The sequence below is a fragment of the Vigna unguiculata genome, chromosome 8 (genome assembly GCF_004118075.2).
Source record: "Vigna unguiculata cultivar IT97K-499-35 chromosome 8, ASM411807v1, whole genome shotgun sequence".
NCBI lineage: Eukaryota > Viridiplantae > Streptophyta > Magnoliopsida > Fabales > Fabaceae > Vigna > Vigna unguiculata.
Window position 1 is genome coordinate 16,695,060 of NC_040286.1, and position 18,248 is coordinate 16,713,307.

General features: G+C 34.1%; 1 protein-coding gene and 1 long non-coding RNA gene across 3 annotated transcripts; one reads left to right on the forward strand and one right to left on the reverse strand.

Annotated features, from left to right (window-relative positions):
• Positions 1-211: 211 nt before the first annotated feature.
• Positions 212-14,893, forward strand: LOC114193070 (putative aminoacrylate hydrolase RutD). Its single transcript, XM_028082769.1, has 11 exons — positions 212-379; positions 478-661; positions 784-866; positions 1,199-1,299; positions 1,817-1,912; positions 2,252-2,305; positions 12,274-12,422; positions 12,627-12,744; positions 12,870-12,957; positions 14,130-14,351; positions 14,452-14,893. Exons 1-10 carry the CDS (start codon positions 256-258, stop codon positions 14,336-14,338), a joined length of 1,206 nt encoding a protein of 401 aa, XP_027938570.1. The 5' UTR covers positions 212-255; the 3' UTR covers positions 14,339-14,351; positions 14,452-14,893.
• LOC114193071 lies at positions 2,737-16,992 on the reverse strand. Of its 2 annotated transcripts, none has more exons than XR_003606219.1 (6): positions 16,791-16,992; positions 7,076-7,140; positions 4,855-4,910; positions 3,687-3,971; positions 3,257-3,508; positions 2,737-3,160 (listed from the first exon to the last, which is right to left on the reverse strand). It is a non-coding gene; the product is annotated as an uncharacterized LOC114193071 (long non-coding RNA). The 2 variants fall into 2 exon arrangements; XR_003606218.1 differs by having other exon boundaries at positions 3,755-3,971; positions 16,791-16,991.
• Positions 16,993-18,248: the final 1,256 nt, after the last annotated feature.

Here is an 18,248-nt window from a genome sequence, read left to right on the forward strand (position 1 = left end):
TACAAAATTAAAATTTAGATGATGAATTCACAGATAGATTACTTTTATTCAAAGCAGCGCACGTTTTACAGAATCTATTTTGCAGTTAGCATTTGACTTTGACACCGTCTCTTTCCGCGTCCAGGCAAGTCAAACCGTCCATCTGACGTGGCATTGACGGCTTCTTATCCGCCACGTGTTCCCGCCAAACTCCTATAACAACTCCTAATAAAACAACATCCATTTTCTAATCCCGATCCTCTCCTCCACAAAACGATGCCGTATTGCGACGTCGGAACGCTGCCATCCTCCACCGTCGCCGACGCGCACCTCAACAATGACGTCAAAATATTCTACAGAACTTATGGTGGCGGTCCGACCAAAGTGCTCCTCATCATAGGTCCTTCATCATCGCTCCGTTTTTGATTTTTTGATTTTTATTTTTTTAACTGCTTTATAAAATTGTTCTGATTTTGTGGAGATTGAACGAACGGTCAGGGTTGGCTGCGACGCACGAGGCGTGGGGCCCACAGATCAAGGCCCTGACAGGAACCACCGTCCTGAACGACGACGACGACGTCGTTTGGAACGGAGAAGAAGGCAATGGCGGCATCCATGTATGCGCGTTTGACAATCGCGGGGTGGGTCGCAGCTCCGTGCCTGTGGAAAAATCTGAATACTCGTGAGTTGTTATATTGAAGCAACGCTGCGGTTTGCGATATTCTGCTTCTTCTTTCGGGAATTTTAATGAGATTGTTATCGGTGAGTTTTATTAACTCGTGATGTGGTGGTTGTTGGGTGCAGAACCAAGATCATGGCGAAGGATGCAATTGCTTTGTTAGATCATCTGGGTTGGAAAAGAGCCCATATTTTTGGGCACTCCATGGGTGCGTGCCTGGTCTTTTCTTTTATACCTGACATAGAGTTACATCTATTTTGCATGAACTTCTTAAACAAGGGCGTGAAGGGGACATAACAAGAAAATAAAATGAATTTAGGTGTTTTAAGTTATGCATATTTGTCAGATTAAACTTTTGGAGAAGTTGGACTGCAGAGCTTTTATAAAAGTTAAAACTTCGCAAGTTAGGTTTTAATTTATGAGAGAAACTTAATTCATTTGATCTTTTTCTTTTCTCCTTTAAGGACTTATCCAGAAGTTATTCAAACTTGGCCTCTAGGTAGGTTTGTGTAATTTAACTACCTTTCACTTCATAAACAGGAGCTATGATAGCTAATAAAGTAGCAGCAATGTTTCCTGATAGAGTACTTTCCTTGGCGTTGCTCAATGTGACAGGAGGAGGTTTTCAATGCTTTCCAAAGGTATTTAATTTTTCTTATGATCTTTCGGAAACCTCCAATTAGTGGAGGAAGAAACTCTTCCTTTACTGTTTTCATAGATGGGATTGAATTTTAGAGAACATTGAACTGCTACATCAGAAAATTAAGTTGGTTTGTTGGTAAACATCCCCTGATCTCTCATCGTCATCTTGCACAGATTGATGACTGTATCTTCAATATCTGTTGTTTATGTCTTGTCTTCTTTAACAATTGAAACGAAAGAGCTGTTGAACTATATAATAAATTTCCATGGGGTTGAACTCTGGTTAAAGGAAAAAGGGAAAAGGAAACAATATATACTTTGATTATAAGAAAAGGAAATGGTAATTCTCATACTTCAGATGCAGCTATTTGAAATTGACCATCAAGATATTTCACATACCTTACATAAATGAAAGATATATGTATGTGCAGTGACATATACCAATATTTTGGCTGGTTTAAATTTTAGGCACCATACCTCAATCCCTATGTGGCTTACTCATTCAATGTTTTGCAGTTGGATCGACAAACGTTCTCTGTTGCTTATCGTTTCTTGAAAGCTAAGACTCCTGAACAAAGGGCTGCTGTTGACTTGGACACCCATTATTCACAAGTGAGAACCTTTTCTTTCTTCTGTTCATTATTTTTTGTTAATCAATAACAAGTTGTCTCCTAACCTTTGTCCCCACTTTTTAATTCCTTTGATTCCCCAAAGTGCATTGAGCCATAACCATAACAGAACTAAGTGTGGATAAAAAAATTGAACCTCTCAATATGTAATCATATCCAAACCAAAGAGTCTTGCTGTTATCATGAATATTAACATTGAGACGAAGGTTGCGTATTTGTTGTCCTGAAACAACTCTGATCTACAGTTGCTGATATCTTAAGAGGTTTTATTCATTTTTTCCTTGGGATGAATCTTAAAGATAAATTTATGTTTGGCTCGCAGGAGTATCTTGAGGAATACGTTGGAACAGATAAGAGGAGAGCCATCTTATATCAGGTACAGTATACCAAGTAAGTTTATCTTAATTAAGTAGACGTTAAGTCTACTTGGAGTTTATTACTTTGTGTTGTAGCTGTGTATTAGTTAAACAAAAACACACAATACACATTTACTAATTCGAGTGAAACATACAGAGGTGGTTGGTCATCTTCGTAAGTAAATAATCCAAAGACATACCACCAAGACTAAAAATGCATATACTAGTATCAAAGCTTTACATTTCAAACCTGTCATTTATTGTTTCCTATATTTCACTGAGAATTCCTAACATGAACTGTAGGACTAGGCATGTCTCACGATTATTTTTGCAATGTGTAATATAAGGGTATACGTGCTTGGATTGAGAATAAGGGAGGTTTTGATATAATTACCAAAAATTAGAAGAATTTGCACCACAATGCATAGAGAGAGGTAGAGGTAAAGCAGGGTGAATAGAAAGACAAAGTGAACTGTGAATTTGTATTGAGTATTGAGGATTCTAGAGTGTCAACATTCCCCAAAATGAGTTTCCAAACACCTCCTACCACAAATATTCCTAGAAACAAAGAGTTCAATAAGCCTAAGGATGATCGTCAAAAATAGAGTTTGATAAGCTTAATTCAATTAATATTTTAAACAACTTGATGTTAGCCCTTCAAACATGTTATACATGTAATCAACCTAGTGTCCTAAAATTGTTGGGCCTTCCACAATTTAGCCTTCATTAGATGAGCGACCTTATCTTGTAATGCCTCTTTGTCTTTTCTAAGTCTTCTATAGTCATGGATCCACCTAAATCTTGAACTTGGTCTTGGTGTTGATCATTCTAATCATGTCCTTAGGCTTCGATGTCACATCATTCCCTCGCTGCCTCTTGAGAAAAATTTGTTGTCAAACCCAAATCTTCATCATATGCAGTAAAAGGAGATAAATCAAAAACATTAAAAGTGGTACTAACATTATACTCACATCGAAAATCAATCTTATAGGCATTGTCATTGATCTTTTCTAGCATTCAGAATGGCCTATCCCTTCTAGGTTGGATCTTGGATTTTCTTTGTTAAGGGAGTCTTCTTCCTCATGTGTACCCATACCAAATCTCTATCCTCAAAATACCACTTTCTTGCTTCCTTTGTTGGCTTGTTTAGCATAACCTTCTATTCTTTTCTCAATTTCTGCATTGACCTGCTCATGCAACTTCTTGACATAATTTTCTTTAACCTACCAAAATCCAAAGGAGTCAAAGGTTAAAATAAACAATTTCAATAGCGGACATCTAAGTAGTACTATGTACAACCCTATTATAAATAGATTCAACATGTTGTAAACACTTTTTCCAAGTTTTAAGATTTTTTTTTGTAATAAGAGCTCTAAGAAAAGTAGAAAGAGTTTTGTTTACCACTTCAATTTGTTCATTGGTTTGGGAATGACATGCAGTTGAAAACAACAATTTGGTTTTGATCTTACCCGCACAAAGTTCACCAAAAGTAACTAGAAAATTTGGAATCGTGATCACATACAATACTCCCAAGTAAACCGTGCAATCTCACCACTTCCTTGAAGAACATATCAGCAACATGACACGTGTCATCTACCTTTTTTCATGTTGTGACGTGAGTCGTAGTACAAAACATGTCAACCATCACAAAAATTTAGTCCTTTCCTCCCTTGGACCGAGGCAAACCTAGAACAAAATTCATAGAAATGTCAATCTAAGGATGTTCAGGGACTGAGAATGTAGTAGACAAACCATGTGGCATAACCCTCGATATAGCCTTCTTGCATACAAGACATTTATCAGTAAACTTATGCATGTTATGCTTCATGTGCCTCTCTAATAAGCAAGTCCCGAACTGAACCATTAGGTACACAAAGTCTTTTACCCCATAACAACTACCTACCATGCCTAAACTGCCCATAAGATGGAGTATGAGAACATGTTTGATATTTATAAGAAAAGTCAGTATCATGCTCACACAATTCATTAATGCACTCAAAATCAAGAATTTTAGTTTCAAGTTTAGACTATAATGCATGACTGCAAGAGACTACATAAAAAATCACATTATACTTCCATTTTTTGTGTCTGATAACATATGGAAACTGTTCAAGAAATTCCACCCACTTGCCTCTTGTTCAAGTTTCCTTTTCCTTTAAAATATTTAAAAAATCAATGTGAATAACAAACTCTTTGGACAAGAGATAATAATGCCAAGTTTGCAAAACTACTTAAAACATACAATTCCTTATTATATACAAAATAGTTAATAAGACCTCGATTTAGTTTATCACAAAAATATGCAAGGAGATGCCCCTTTGAATCAACACAGCTCAATACCTACCTAAGATGGATCACATTCAAACTCAAAGGATTTAACAAAATTAGGCAAAGCAAGAACAAGAGAATTAGTAAACTTTTCTTTCAAAGCAGTTAAAGCCTTCTCTTGTTGATCACTCCATTTAAAAACACCATTTTTCTTAATAATTTCATTAAGCGGTGCAGCCAAAGTGTTAAAATCTTTAACAAGCCTCCTATAAAAACTTGCTAAGTTGTGAATGCACCTTACCTCACTTTTGAATGGCTTTCACCTTCTTTGGATCATCTGGCACTCCTTTTGAGCTACTAAAACCAAGAAAAATAACATGGTTCATGCAGGACACACATTTTTCCATGTTAGCATACAATTTCTCACAACTAAGTGCTTCCAAAATACACCTCAAATGCACAACATAGTTATTATAAGATTTGCTATATTATAAACAAGAATATCATTAAAATATACCACAATAAACTTTCCTAAAAATTCTCTCAAAACATGGTCTATCAATCTATAAAAAATGGTGTCACAAGCAACTCATACAATCCATATTTTTGTTTCAAAGGATGTTTTCCATTCAACTGTCTCCCTAATCCTAATTTCATGTTACCCACTTCTTTGATCGATTTTTGAAAATATGCAAGCACCATGTAGTTCATTTGATAAATCATCTAGCCAGGGAATAGAGTGCCTAGTCTTGATTATGTTATTTAGTGATCTACAATTTGTGCTAACCTATTTGGCAAAGATTCTCTAGGAATGAATTTGATGTGGTGTCAGAGGTGGTAGTCCTCTAGGTTTGGAAACACATCCTTAAAATCTTGCAAAAGAAAATCAACACCAAAAGGAAGGTTAATTGATTAGAGTGATTTGTGACCAAAGTTTTATTTTTGCAATAAAGTAAATAAAAAGTTTTGTCATTATATTGTCCTATAGATAGGTTCACATCCACTTGCTTGCTCACTGTCATCTCTCCATTTTCACCATCTATTTCTCCATTGGGTTACATAACCATATTTCTTTCTATTAGGCATTTTGAAGCATAGTGTCCTCTTCCCCAGCATTTGAAATATTACCTCACTTTTCTTCTTTTTAGGTAGTGAATTATTAGACCTATTGGGTGACTTCCCATGGTGAAGACATGACTGAACTTGAGGAAACTCCTTTATTCCTCACTACCTTATCCCTCTAATTGAAATTATTATTGTTAGAACTCCTCTTCAGGGTTCCCTTCCGCTTGAGTTGTTGTTCTACCTGAATTGTCTTATCCAACTAATCCTCTATTTAAACATATTCTTGCAGATCCATAACATCCCCAATGTCATGGTTCAATCCACTCAAGAACTTAGCCATGGCTGCGTCATTTTCTTCCTTCGTTCTAGCTCTATTCATGGTTACCTCCATATCCTTAAAATAATTCTCTACAATTCTATTCCCTTGAATCATTCTTTGAAGGTTGAGTTGCAAATCCCTATTATAGCTTATTGGAATATATTTCTTTCTCATAATCCTTTTTCATTTCAGTCCAAGAATTCACCATGGGTTCTTCATTTCCACTATCCCTTTGGTAATTATTCCACCAAATTTTCTGAAAATTCACCTAGTTCCAATTTCATCTTTTTCTCCTCATTATACTTCATTGCAAGGAAACACATGTTCTAATTTTAGCTCCCACTCCAACTAAGCTTCTAGATCACTCTTTCCTTTGAATGTAGGGATATTTAACTTGATCCCATCAAATGTGGGTTGTCTTTGTTCTCCACCGTTCCCTCTTCTTCTCCTCCTATATACCCCCTCTATATTTGTGATTTTCTTGTTGTACTTGATCCATTTGATCTAGCCTCTTTGTTCGTTCATTAGTTTCTTCAAATGTTAAGAGGCTTGCATTTGCATCCGTGAATGTCCTAGAGTTGGTATTCCCTTGACATGCTTAAGCAAAGAGATTAAAAATAACGATATATTTAGATCTCACAACAATCTCACTTGTTTACCGTCCACAGTCGCACTTGTTTACAATCTACACTTTTGTTTCTTGCAATAAGGCTTTTCTTAAAGATAATCACACTACCTTTTACCATTTGTTCTCTAACTTAAGTTCTTACAAGAATCAAGTAGTCTATAATCAAGAATCACTTTTAATGGTAGCAATCACAAAGCTTAAAACATAATTTTAGCATCAACCAAAAAGTATTAATAAAAATAGTCAGGAACAAAATCAGTACCAATAAACAAGAAAGAAACACAATGTGTATAGGAAAACAAATATTTAGATTGGACTCTTTAAACTTATGACTTTTAACAAATAAGCAGTGCACACTGAACAACTACTGTTATCTTCTCTTTATATATGTGTGTGTGTATAGTCAAAATTTATTTTATGCATTTGAAGGATCATAGGCTCAAGGCAAAATAGAAACAATAATAGCAGAAGAGAACAAGAAAAAAGGATGAACAGTACTGTGAACAATACCACAAATAGTGTCCGTGAACAATGACATGAGCAGTACCCGTGAACAATGATGTGAACAATACGCACTGCAAAAACAATTACAATGATCAAAACACACAATTATCTTACCACTCATACCTTGCTCTCATACAAAATGATAAATTTCCAAATAGAATTGATGCAAAACTTGGGAATCTAGGGCTAGGGATTGAAATTAATTAAAACAGGATATTATGAATTGAAAAGTATATAAATGATTGCTACAAGATAGATGAATTCTTGATAAGATCACAAGATGTAGGGAAGAACCCTAGCAGAGAAATATTCTCACTTCTGTCAAAATCATCCATACCTTTTTTTAGAATCCAAAATGTTTTAATATAACTTTAGTTTCCAAGTTTTGCCTCATTTGTAAGTAATAAAAGAAAAAAAATCTCTTGATCACAAGTAAAGTTGATTTGACCTAGTTGTTAGGTGAAGACTTTCTAAACTTGTTGTTTTGAGTTCAAATCCTAACTTCAATCAATATTTTGATTTCCACATGAGGTTCTCTCCCCTTAATAGCTAGCTTTGAAGGTGGACTTTCTAAGTGCTGGGTGGACTTATCAATTGGTATCAAAGATGTTTGTCAATGTCAATAAAAGAGCTACCTTCTAAATATTCTGATCGGTGAAGGGTTATACCAATGAGGTAGTTGAGTGAAGAGCCACCAAGTGGAGTGTTGTAGAGTGAAAGTCAACTCTTAGGGTCATGCTATGATAGGAGCTCAGGTATTATGAGGTGCCCAAGTTCCATATCAAATAGTGTGGGATGTTCGGTGGGGTAGTTCCCCATGTGCTTCGGTACTTATCGCAACCCCTCTTGCAAGGTCTATCTCACCCTTCAATGTTCTCTACTATCCCCCCACCTTAAAATCCAACCCTAGCGCTACATCATCATCATCTCCTCATTCAAATAGAAAAAGAAAATGTTGTTCAATCTCCCCTCTGCAATTGTAATTTGAGTCCTAAATACTTCCCTTGGCATTAAATCTATGCACATAGCCAACGTCCACAAAATAAGTTGAGTATCTTTAACTAATGGTTAGAGATACGATTTGATTACATTAAATTGGGAGATATGATATGATTTGTTCCTTATCATTTAGTCTCTTCTTCATTATAAATAAGAATACTCGTGTGGACACAATACAAAGAATTCATCATATTCCTTCCTGATTTCTCTCTTCTCGACATTGTACCAGAGCACAACCATTTTATTGTGACTCAATATTTTCTCTCCTTAATTATATTAATTTGTATCCCTACAAATAGGCCAAATAAATCATGAATTAATTTATTCTCCTTAATTGTATATCATAATAATCCTAAAATTGGCTACACAAATTAGGCAATATGTATTTATGATTAGTAATTAATTGTAAATGCTCAAATCATTGTTTGTAGACTAATAACAATGTACAAAGGCTTTGAGTCATTTTCACCGACATGGTACCAGTGTAGTTATGATTTTTACTACTCTGTTCTTTGATTTGTGGCATAGCTTGTCCTTTGCTTGTTTCCTAGTTGTGGTTCCTTTGGTCACTTGCAATTTTGTCCACACTCACATTTTTTATTGCGCTCATGATTTTGTTCTTGTTCATGATTCGCATTCTATTCTTGTGGGTGCAACTGTTTGTAGAGTTGTTGTTGTTCTCACTTGCAATTTCTATCTGCACTTGCAATTCTGATTGTGCGATTTTGTTCTTGTTCATGATTCCATTCATTCTTGTTGGTGGTTTGATTTTCACTTTTTTACATTTCGCAATCAAGTTCTTGCTTGTGGTTTTGTTCATGCTCATATCCTCTATTTGTGGTTTTGTTAGTGCTCGTAGCTTCTGTTTGTTGCTCCTGTTTTCAATGTTTTCCAATTTTTACATCACTTTTGTTTTATCTCTCTCCTATTGTTTGGGTAGGATGATCACTTCAAACGAAGAAAAAATTTGCATTTGCTTCAAAGGAAAATATTTTCCTGCTTGGAAATTCCAATTCAAGATGAATGACAAAGGGAAAGGATTATGGATAACATGGATGGACTTTCTACAATAGAACCATAAGAGACAACAACCTTAGATGTGTAGAAAGTAAAAGATGCTTTTATTGTCTCCTGGACATCAATACTATTCATCCCCAAATGATAAATAATTTGTGCTCTTTCAAAACTGTTCAACAAATGAGATTATTTGCGGTGGATTAACAACCAGGACCATATAACCAAGCGTTTTCAGTTGGAATAGATTGTTACCCTATGTGTGCACCTTATGAAGACTATTATATCAATCCCTCACATCAATACTCAGATTCAGGTTGCAGATATTCCTACACTGGATTTCCTTGCCCACACCATTTGTTTCTTGTTAGCAAATGAATGCTCCTTGACCAGTCACATCAATTGAGCATCAACATGAGGGAAGACGGGAATCAAGAATGATTTCTCACCTTAACTATATTAATTCTTTTTTCTTAAGAATAGATTGGACAAGTCATGAATTGGTTTTGTTCTCCCAATTATATATAATAATATTCCTAAAATAGGCTAGGCAAATCAAGAAATAGGATATTTGTATTTATGAATAGTAATTATTTGTTAATGGTCCTATCATTATTTGTAGAACAAATAAAAATGTGCAAAGGCAACAAGCCATTTTCACTGGCACCTCTAATACATGTCCTGTCACTAATCCTTTTTGTTGAAAGTTCCACATCGACTAGAGATAAAAACAATTTATCATATATAAGTGAGTGAAAACATCACCTTACATGTCTGTTTTATAGGGATGAGTTAGGCTTAGAGTCCATTTCTTAACATGGTATCAGAGCCATAGTTTAGAGCCTATCCTAGCGAAATTTGTTGTTTGTTGGGTCAGTTGTTCCACCCCCTATCGGGCTGCTATGGGACCATCGACTAATGTTTAGTCCCACGCACAAGATGTATATACCTCAGTGTGAGGAGGTAAGTTGGAAGTCCCACATCGACTATATATAAGATCAATTCATCATATATAAGTGGATGCAAACCTTACCTTACAAGTCTGTTTTGTAGGGTTGAGTTAGGCTTGAAGTCCACTTCTTAACACCTTTCAACACCCAAAAATCGAACTCTTTTAACAATTGATGTGAAATAAAATTTTGCAGTTCTCCACAATCTATTAGCATTACTACCCTTGTTGCAGTCACTACTCCCCATAGCTTGAGGGACCTTCTTGATGTGAATCGACCAATACTATGTAATAATAGTTGAAATTCCTTGTCTTCTCATGGACCATCACAATCTTCTACACCCACTTCTTCTTTCTCCTCTTCTAATACCATGACTCTAAACTCCTTGTTTTTGAACATATGATCTTGACTAAACTTCTCATTGCATCTAAAACATTCTCCTTTATTCATCTTCACTAGCAGTTTTGCATTTGACTGCCTTATATATTCTCCTTGTTGCAAACCTTGCTTCAAACCCTTCATTATTGACAGCTATGGCTCCGTATCCAATAGATGCACTTCCTTCATAAGTGTCCCATTGCCTGGAAAAACATTTGTTCGTGTTGCGTAAACTATTTCTGTGTATCCCTCCAAAACTCCTATAACAAGTGGCTAACCTTGTCCCACTATTTCCCATCACTTTTATCACTGCCCTGTTCTTATCTTCTATCATAATTGCTTTAGTTATGGATCCAGCTAATCTTGGCTAATATAATTGAACTTCTGCAGCTAATATAATTGGGAATAATCTTGTTCAATACCATGTATAATCCCAGCATACATTACAAACTGGTCTACGAATTCAGCTGTTGTCCCATCTTGTTTCAGCCCCAACAGCACTGCAAGAGGGGACTTTGCAACAGCTGGTTGAAACTTGTCTACAGTGTCATTATTGAAAACTTCCGAAGTTGATCTTTTGGTTGCTAGACATCGACGAATGGAACCAACTTAGTGCCCTACCTTCCAAAGAAAACAATTCTTCTTCCATCTTGTTCTTTCATGCTCCTCTAATTTGGAAGTATCTCTCCAATATGTGGACCTAACCATACATATCTTTCTGTCCGCTAAATTTGGAACTCCACGCTAACCTGCTCTGCTTCTGACTTTGCTTTGTCACCTCTGATCTCTGATTTGTTGTTCTTCAAGCTTCATAATCCTCTTGATATCTGCTTTTCTTACTTGCATCAGTTCTTGATACCCATAGCTAGAAGTTCAAAAGCTTCGACACCAGTAGATACAACTAGTACCAAGAATCAAAAGAATTTGCACCATAACACATAGACTAGAGGTTAAGAGTGAGAATAGAAAGAAACAGTGAATTGTGAATTTGAATTGATTATTGAGAACTTGAGAGTATCAAAACTATCCCCAAAATGAGTTACCAAAACCCTATACTATAATAATAACATTGCTATCTGTATGTATACTGTAACTGTCTAACTGACTGACTTGGGGGTTACTTGGCTTTGTTTTCTCTTGTTCTCATTTCTTCTGAAGTAATAGGCCCCATGTTCCTCATAAGATTACTAGAAGACTTCTTATAGAACGAAGAGAAATGACTAATGAGGGATTTTCAGTTAGCCATTTTTAGTTGTTTGGCATTCACCTTTCCAATTATTCTCAATTTGCGAATTTTTGGAGGAGAAATTAATAATTTCGAACCTTTTGATATCCATATGAATCTATATCTTTCAGTAAATTGGCTCAAGTTGAATATATATAACTTTAAGATCTTTAATTATTCAATCTATAAAAATTGACCTGACTTCAGTACACATTTTACCCAGTAAACGTTTCAACATATGTACATTTTTCATTATCCACGTACATTGTGTTTTATTAAGGAATTCATCGATCCATAACTCTCTACATCACTCAGCTGCAATCTAGTTTTTATTCTTCCCCTTTTTTTCTAAATGATATTCGAGTAGAATTTTAATACTGTAGCGAGTAGTTCATTTTTCAAGGTTAACTTTACGAGTACACATTATAAGAATCATTGGCTTTTATTAGTGAACCCTTCATTTCATTTACCTTTCATTATTTTGGACATCCTTATAAGGGTAAGGAAAGTAACCTTTTAGTTATTCCCTTTGTCTTTCATTTCCCTCTCAACCCAGAAACACAGGATACCTAATCATTATTCTGTTCTTCATAAATATTTGAAATATTTTCCTAATTCACGACCGCTGTCTCTTTCAGCAATATGTTAAAGGTATATCTGCAACTGGGATGCAAACTAACTATGGTTTTGATGGTCAACTCAATGCATGTTGGACACATAAAATGACTGATGATGAGATTGAGGTGATCAAATCTGCCGGTTTTCTTGTTTCAATCATCCATGGCAGGTTCGTACCGTGTTAGTAAACATTTATGTAATGTTGCTTCATGGGAATGTCAGTTTTAAAATATAAATGAGAATTGATCCCAGACATACATAAACAGATCATTAAGACACAGAAATTGTGCTCGAAATTGAAAACACTGTACAGTTACTCAACTTATGCTTTTTGTAGTTTTATCTAATCATGGAAATATTTCTTCACGTTCAGGCATGATATAATTGCTCAGATATATTATGCAAAAAGACTTGCTCAGAGGCTTTATCCAGTGGCTAGAATGGTAGATCTTCATGGAGGTCATCTAGTAAGTCATGAGCGGCCTGAAGAGGTATATTTTCCTTCTAATATGATATATTATATTCTTGATTTGAGTTAATAACATACTGGCAATTTGCATACTGTACCATGCCTCTAAAGTTTCATTGGAAATGGACTAAAGCATTTCTAATTCAGGTTAATCAAGCACTATTTGACTTGATCAAAGCATCAGAAGCGAATATGAACCCACAGGATTGGACTAATTTGCCAAAGAAACAGTCTTGTAAGTATTCTAGGTTATAGATTCTATTGCACTTGGTAATTTAGTATGAGCTCTCACTATTGTGCCATGACGGTTTTCTGTAGCTTGGTGGGTTGTCAGTGTGATGTAATAATGTCTAAGCTCCAAGCAGAGACAGACCCACTTTCGTGGGTAAGGGGAGCGTTCCCACTCTAAATTTACCACTATCATACATGATTTTCCATTTCCGATCCCAGAACCTTACAAGGTTTGCCCTAAAACAAGAATCCCTAGGTAAAAATCTAACTTTACAAGCCACATCTTAGTTTTTGGACTTCACCCTACTTCTCCCTTCTCAGTAGCAACTAGCAAAACCCAATTTCATTTACAAGTGTTAACTGATATTTGGTTTCGTATATGGTTTGATAATTTAATTATCATCCAACGGCCCAGGTCTTCACAAAGAACAGAGACATGTTTCATAAGTGCATACCCAGTTCTAGTTGGGTTTACAGGTGAATTTCTTAGAGATGAGCTAGCTCTCATTCACATTCACAGCAAAAGAAAAATGGTGTTGCTTTCTGTGAAAAAACTAAAGAGTATCATTACTTGAAAATACCAAAAGATTTACTGGGCATGTTGACCAAAAGGTTTCCTCCCACTAGGCCAAAAGGTTTTTCAGGTCTGTCACTGGCTCCCAATTAGTAAAGACGTGGTGTGCTATCATATGCTTCCTTATTTGAAGTACAATACATACTAACTGCATTGCAGGCCCGTGACTAAGCAAGTGTATATTAGAAGGGGTTGGTATGGGTAGCAGTTGGTTGGGCCCAGTTAGGGGTAGCCTTTCTGTTATATGTAAGTCACCAACTCGCTATGAAACGGGAAAAACTGTATAACCTTTAAACCTGGGACTTAGGAGAATTTGAAAATTGTGGGGAGTGGATCCAGACCTCTCAAACCTCTGGAGCAATGTATCATATTCATTGGGAGATTTTCCCTATTATTCATTCAATAAAATTTCAATTTCCTCACTTTTGTTTTTTTTTTATGTTGGTTCTGTCACCATATATTCTTATAAATCTAAGCTTACGGAGCTCAAGTTGCAATAATCTATCTGTATGATATCGGAGAAGATGTGTCGCCCAAGACAATCTTTAGGTGCACACTTTTTTTTTTCCTAATAAGATACACTTTATACTGATCTTGTACAGGGTGGAAAGAGAAAAGGGTGTTGATTATAACAAACAATCAGGCTGGAAGGAATGACTCCCTTAAATGCTACGTGTTAGAAAAACTGCAGATCTTCCTATTGTACTTCTTTGGTCTCCTTATGTTAGCATTTGAATATGGAAGAAAGCTTCTAAGAAGATTAAAACCAGTTCGAGTTGGAGGTTCCACCTCATATACTGAAAGTCAATGACTCTTGTTATTGGGTACCTGACTATGACTATTTTCTTTGCTGCACTATAGTAATTGATTTGATTACTTATAAAGATTTATGAGGCTGCAATCCTTAACTCCTACTCGTTGCAGGTGTGAATTGTGTAATTTGATAAATCCTGAAGCGAGAGAAATCACAGCAAACTGAGCCTCATGCTTGCTGCAAACTGAATTTCACAAGAGCCAGAAAGCACAAACGAGAATCCTGGAATTCTGCAATTTGAGGCATGTCACTAAATTATCCCTTTATTAGCAAGATGAATTACATGTGCTTCACAGAGCCAATAAAGGGGATATCGACATCAACTTTCCTTTTTGTACACTCTAGTGTAATATATTGATCGAATCTAACCCCGCAAATTCTGCTCCGTATCACAGTGTTTGATTAATATATTAAAATAAAAACTATAGAAACCAAATCACACGAAAAAGGAGTGAGATGATTCTGCATGCATTCTTTTACCAGATGATTTAAACGAATCACAGAATTGTCTAACTCTTGAGCCTCTTAGCAAACCTCATTTGATTTTCGTAATATCCATGTCCTTTATTTTCGCCTTTTTGTGGAATTTTTGGTTGAATGCAGGATAGAGAAAATTTGTAGGATATTTTTAATTGGTACGTTTGGTGATAAAGTGATAAACAGGAAGAGAGAATTAAAAACTAGGTGGGTTCTATTTTGTTTTCTCTATCTCTTATAATTCCTTTTTTTATTTTTTTCTTTCAAACTAACACCCTTAAGTTTTATCTTGTTTCCCTCTGGCAACATTAATAATGCTTGTACACATTCTAACAACAATTTATATTTTAGTAAGAAATATGATTTGATTCAACCGAGTACAATGTTGTTTAGTTGTTTTTCATATTTAGAATAGAGATTTATGTGCACTCAAGTTAATTGTGGCCCACTGGCACTTCCAATTCTTGTTATAGGATTAAAACCTACTGGAGAATGTTATACCATCAACTCATTTGAAGGTAATTCAATCTCTTTATAAGAGATCGATTGGAGTCAACAAGCTTATAGTCATTTTATGTCAAACAACAATAGCAATGATCCCAACAATGTTGTCTCTTAACTGAACATGTTTCCTTTTATAACTTGTTGGTTGGTATCTCAATTTTTTTTTTTTAAATCAATTCAAATAACTTCAGGTTTCTACCATTTGGCTTGATCGCTCTATTCAAGCAAGTCTATAATTTATTTAGCTAATTACTACTTGTTTGTGTATTTTATCTTCACCGTAACGCACTAGATGGTACAATCATAAAAATCTAACACTAATATTTCTAGACTACTGTGGCTCATTCAATTGTAGTTGAATTCTATAAAGAAGTACACTCTTATATTCTTGAAGGGGTGAGACTCATGACTGCATTATCTAAAAAGCCTAAAGCTTTAAGAGACCTAAATATTTAATAACACTTGACAGACAAAAGTTGACTAAGATTGATCAAATTAAGAGACCAAAACTAATAAATAAAATTATTTAAGACCAAGAGTAAATTTTTGAAAAAGCAAGGAACTAAAAGCATAGTTCATTCCAAAAGTTACATGAAATTCATAATTCGTGTAACAATCTACATACTGTCACGTGAACATGTAAGGTAACGCCTAGGAAAAAACTAAAAATGATAACCCGAAAACTTTAGGATCCGAGATCGGTTAAAATTTTATTGAATACAAATCAAAATCTTCAAAAGTTGAGTGAAAAAAATATTGTCCTAGGTTTTATAAAAAGAAGTTATGTTTATAAGTTTTATTAATTTTTTGATTGCTTTAATTTTAGGTGATGATGACCAGTTTGTCCAGCAGCTAAATTTTTTAAATTGTTTTATAAGTAAAAGACAAATTCTCATATCCTTAATAAAAACAGGCTTAGTATACTTTTCCTCTGTTTTTTAAGAACTATTTTATTTAATTATATTCCAACAAATAACTTGAAATTTCAAACATGCCTCTTTTTTTCCTTTATTAGTGGATCTCTAAATTTTGTATGATAAGAGAATGGAAAATGAATTACCAATAAAGTTATTTTCACAGTGTAAATTACACTCAATAAACCGTCCTCACAAGTAGCGAAGATAAGGTGTTTACTATACCTACATCATAACTGTTCTAATACCTATAATTGTTAAAGATGGAAAGCAACTTTCTATCAACAGGGAACCAAGTTTTCCCATTCATGAAAAAATGTTCAAATTTCCATAACTTGTAATCCACGTTGAAGTCAACTTCCCCATTCATGGAGAATGAATGAGCCTGAATTAAAATATTTCACATCCTTTAGTTTTCCTAAACTAACATACGTGTTGAATAATAGATGATAAAAACCAAATAAACGGTAAACTGGTTTGTCTGAGACCTCTGAAAAAGAAAAACATTTATTGGTGGTATCGTATGAAGATGAAGAATTGTGAAGAAAACGTACCTGGAAGCTGGGTTGGTTTGTCTGAGACGTGGATGAGGAATTTGAATAGAGAAGAAAGGGAAAAGATAAATGACGAAGAGAATATGTTTGATACCAAATAATATGCCTCAAACGCTAGCAGAGAAAAGAAGCTCTGAGCAAATATTCCGTTGGAATATGCTCACTCCCATGAAATTCTAATTCTGTTCCAAGGGTCCCAACGGGCTCCAACTACCCAATTACTTTAGGAAAAACCAACTTCATACGTTTTTCGACTTTTATTAGTACAACACACGTTAAACAAAATATTTTTTATAAGTTAAAGTTAGTGTTATATATAAGAATTTAGAAAATACATATATGAAAGAACTTTGAAAACGAGTTTATTTGTAAACTAATTTCATTTTTTCAAGAAATTTATTTATTTATTTATTTTCTTCAAAAAATTTCTGTGAATAGATGCTATATCTCAATTTAGAATGTCTTATAAATTACATAGATGTTAATTTCAATAAAAAAAATATTAATATACGTATTTAATTAATTTTATGAGTTCTACAAACTTATATATTGATATTTAAATTTTTTATTAATATCTCTTCCAAGCAATATTAAAATTTTAAAACATCTGACAATTTCATTTCATTTAATAAATTTAATTTGTTACATGGAATTCTTGATTGCAAATTTAGAGTTGAATTGTAAGTCTTATATTAAATAAAACTAATTAGGGTGCGTATATATAAGTAGAAAATTTAACAAATCTATTAAGATAAAATTTTAGGTTAAAAGTAGTTTTATATTTGTTTATGGTTTATTGGTGTCAAATTTTGATCACATCAAGGTTTTTATGAATGCTTAGTAATCTGAGTTTGCTTGTACTTTTTGTTGTAAAGTTCATGAATGGAACAGGTAAATGATGAAACACGTTAAAAAAAAATTTATTAAATTATCGATGAATATATTTTAGTTGGTAAATTTGAATTATCTATGAATATATTTTAGTTGGTAAATTTGAATTACCTATGAATACATAATCTAAAGGATTTTGCTTGTACCCGAATAAGTAGGAAACTTAATAAATTAATTAGATGATTATTTAGTTAATTTAAAGTTTATTAGAAATTAACTGAATTAGTATATAATATTTTCTCAGAGAATTTTTTTTCTTTTTTTTTATAGAGGCTGAGTGAATGAAAACTATTTTCTCATTACTTATGACATTCATTACAAGTCTTATATATAACAGTAAAAGTATGTAATACTAAAAACAAAAATACAGAATATAATGTTGCTAACAAACCTACAACATATCAAAACATAAAATACTACAAACAAAATAATCTAAAAAAAATTCTACAGAAAACATTATATATTAACATATGATAGCCGATGAATAATCTAATTACGAGAAAGTTAGAGAATTAACCTGTTTTTATAATATTTGGTTCAGTCTTCTATTTTATCTATTGAGTCTTA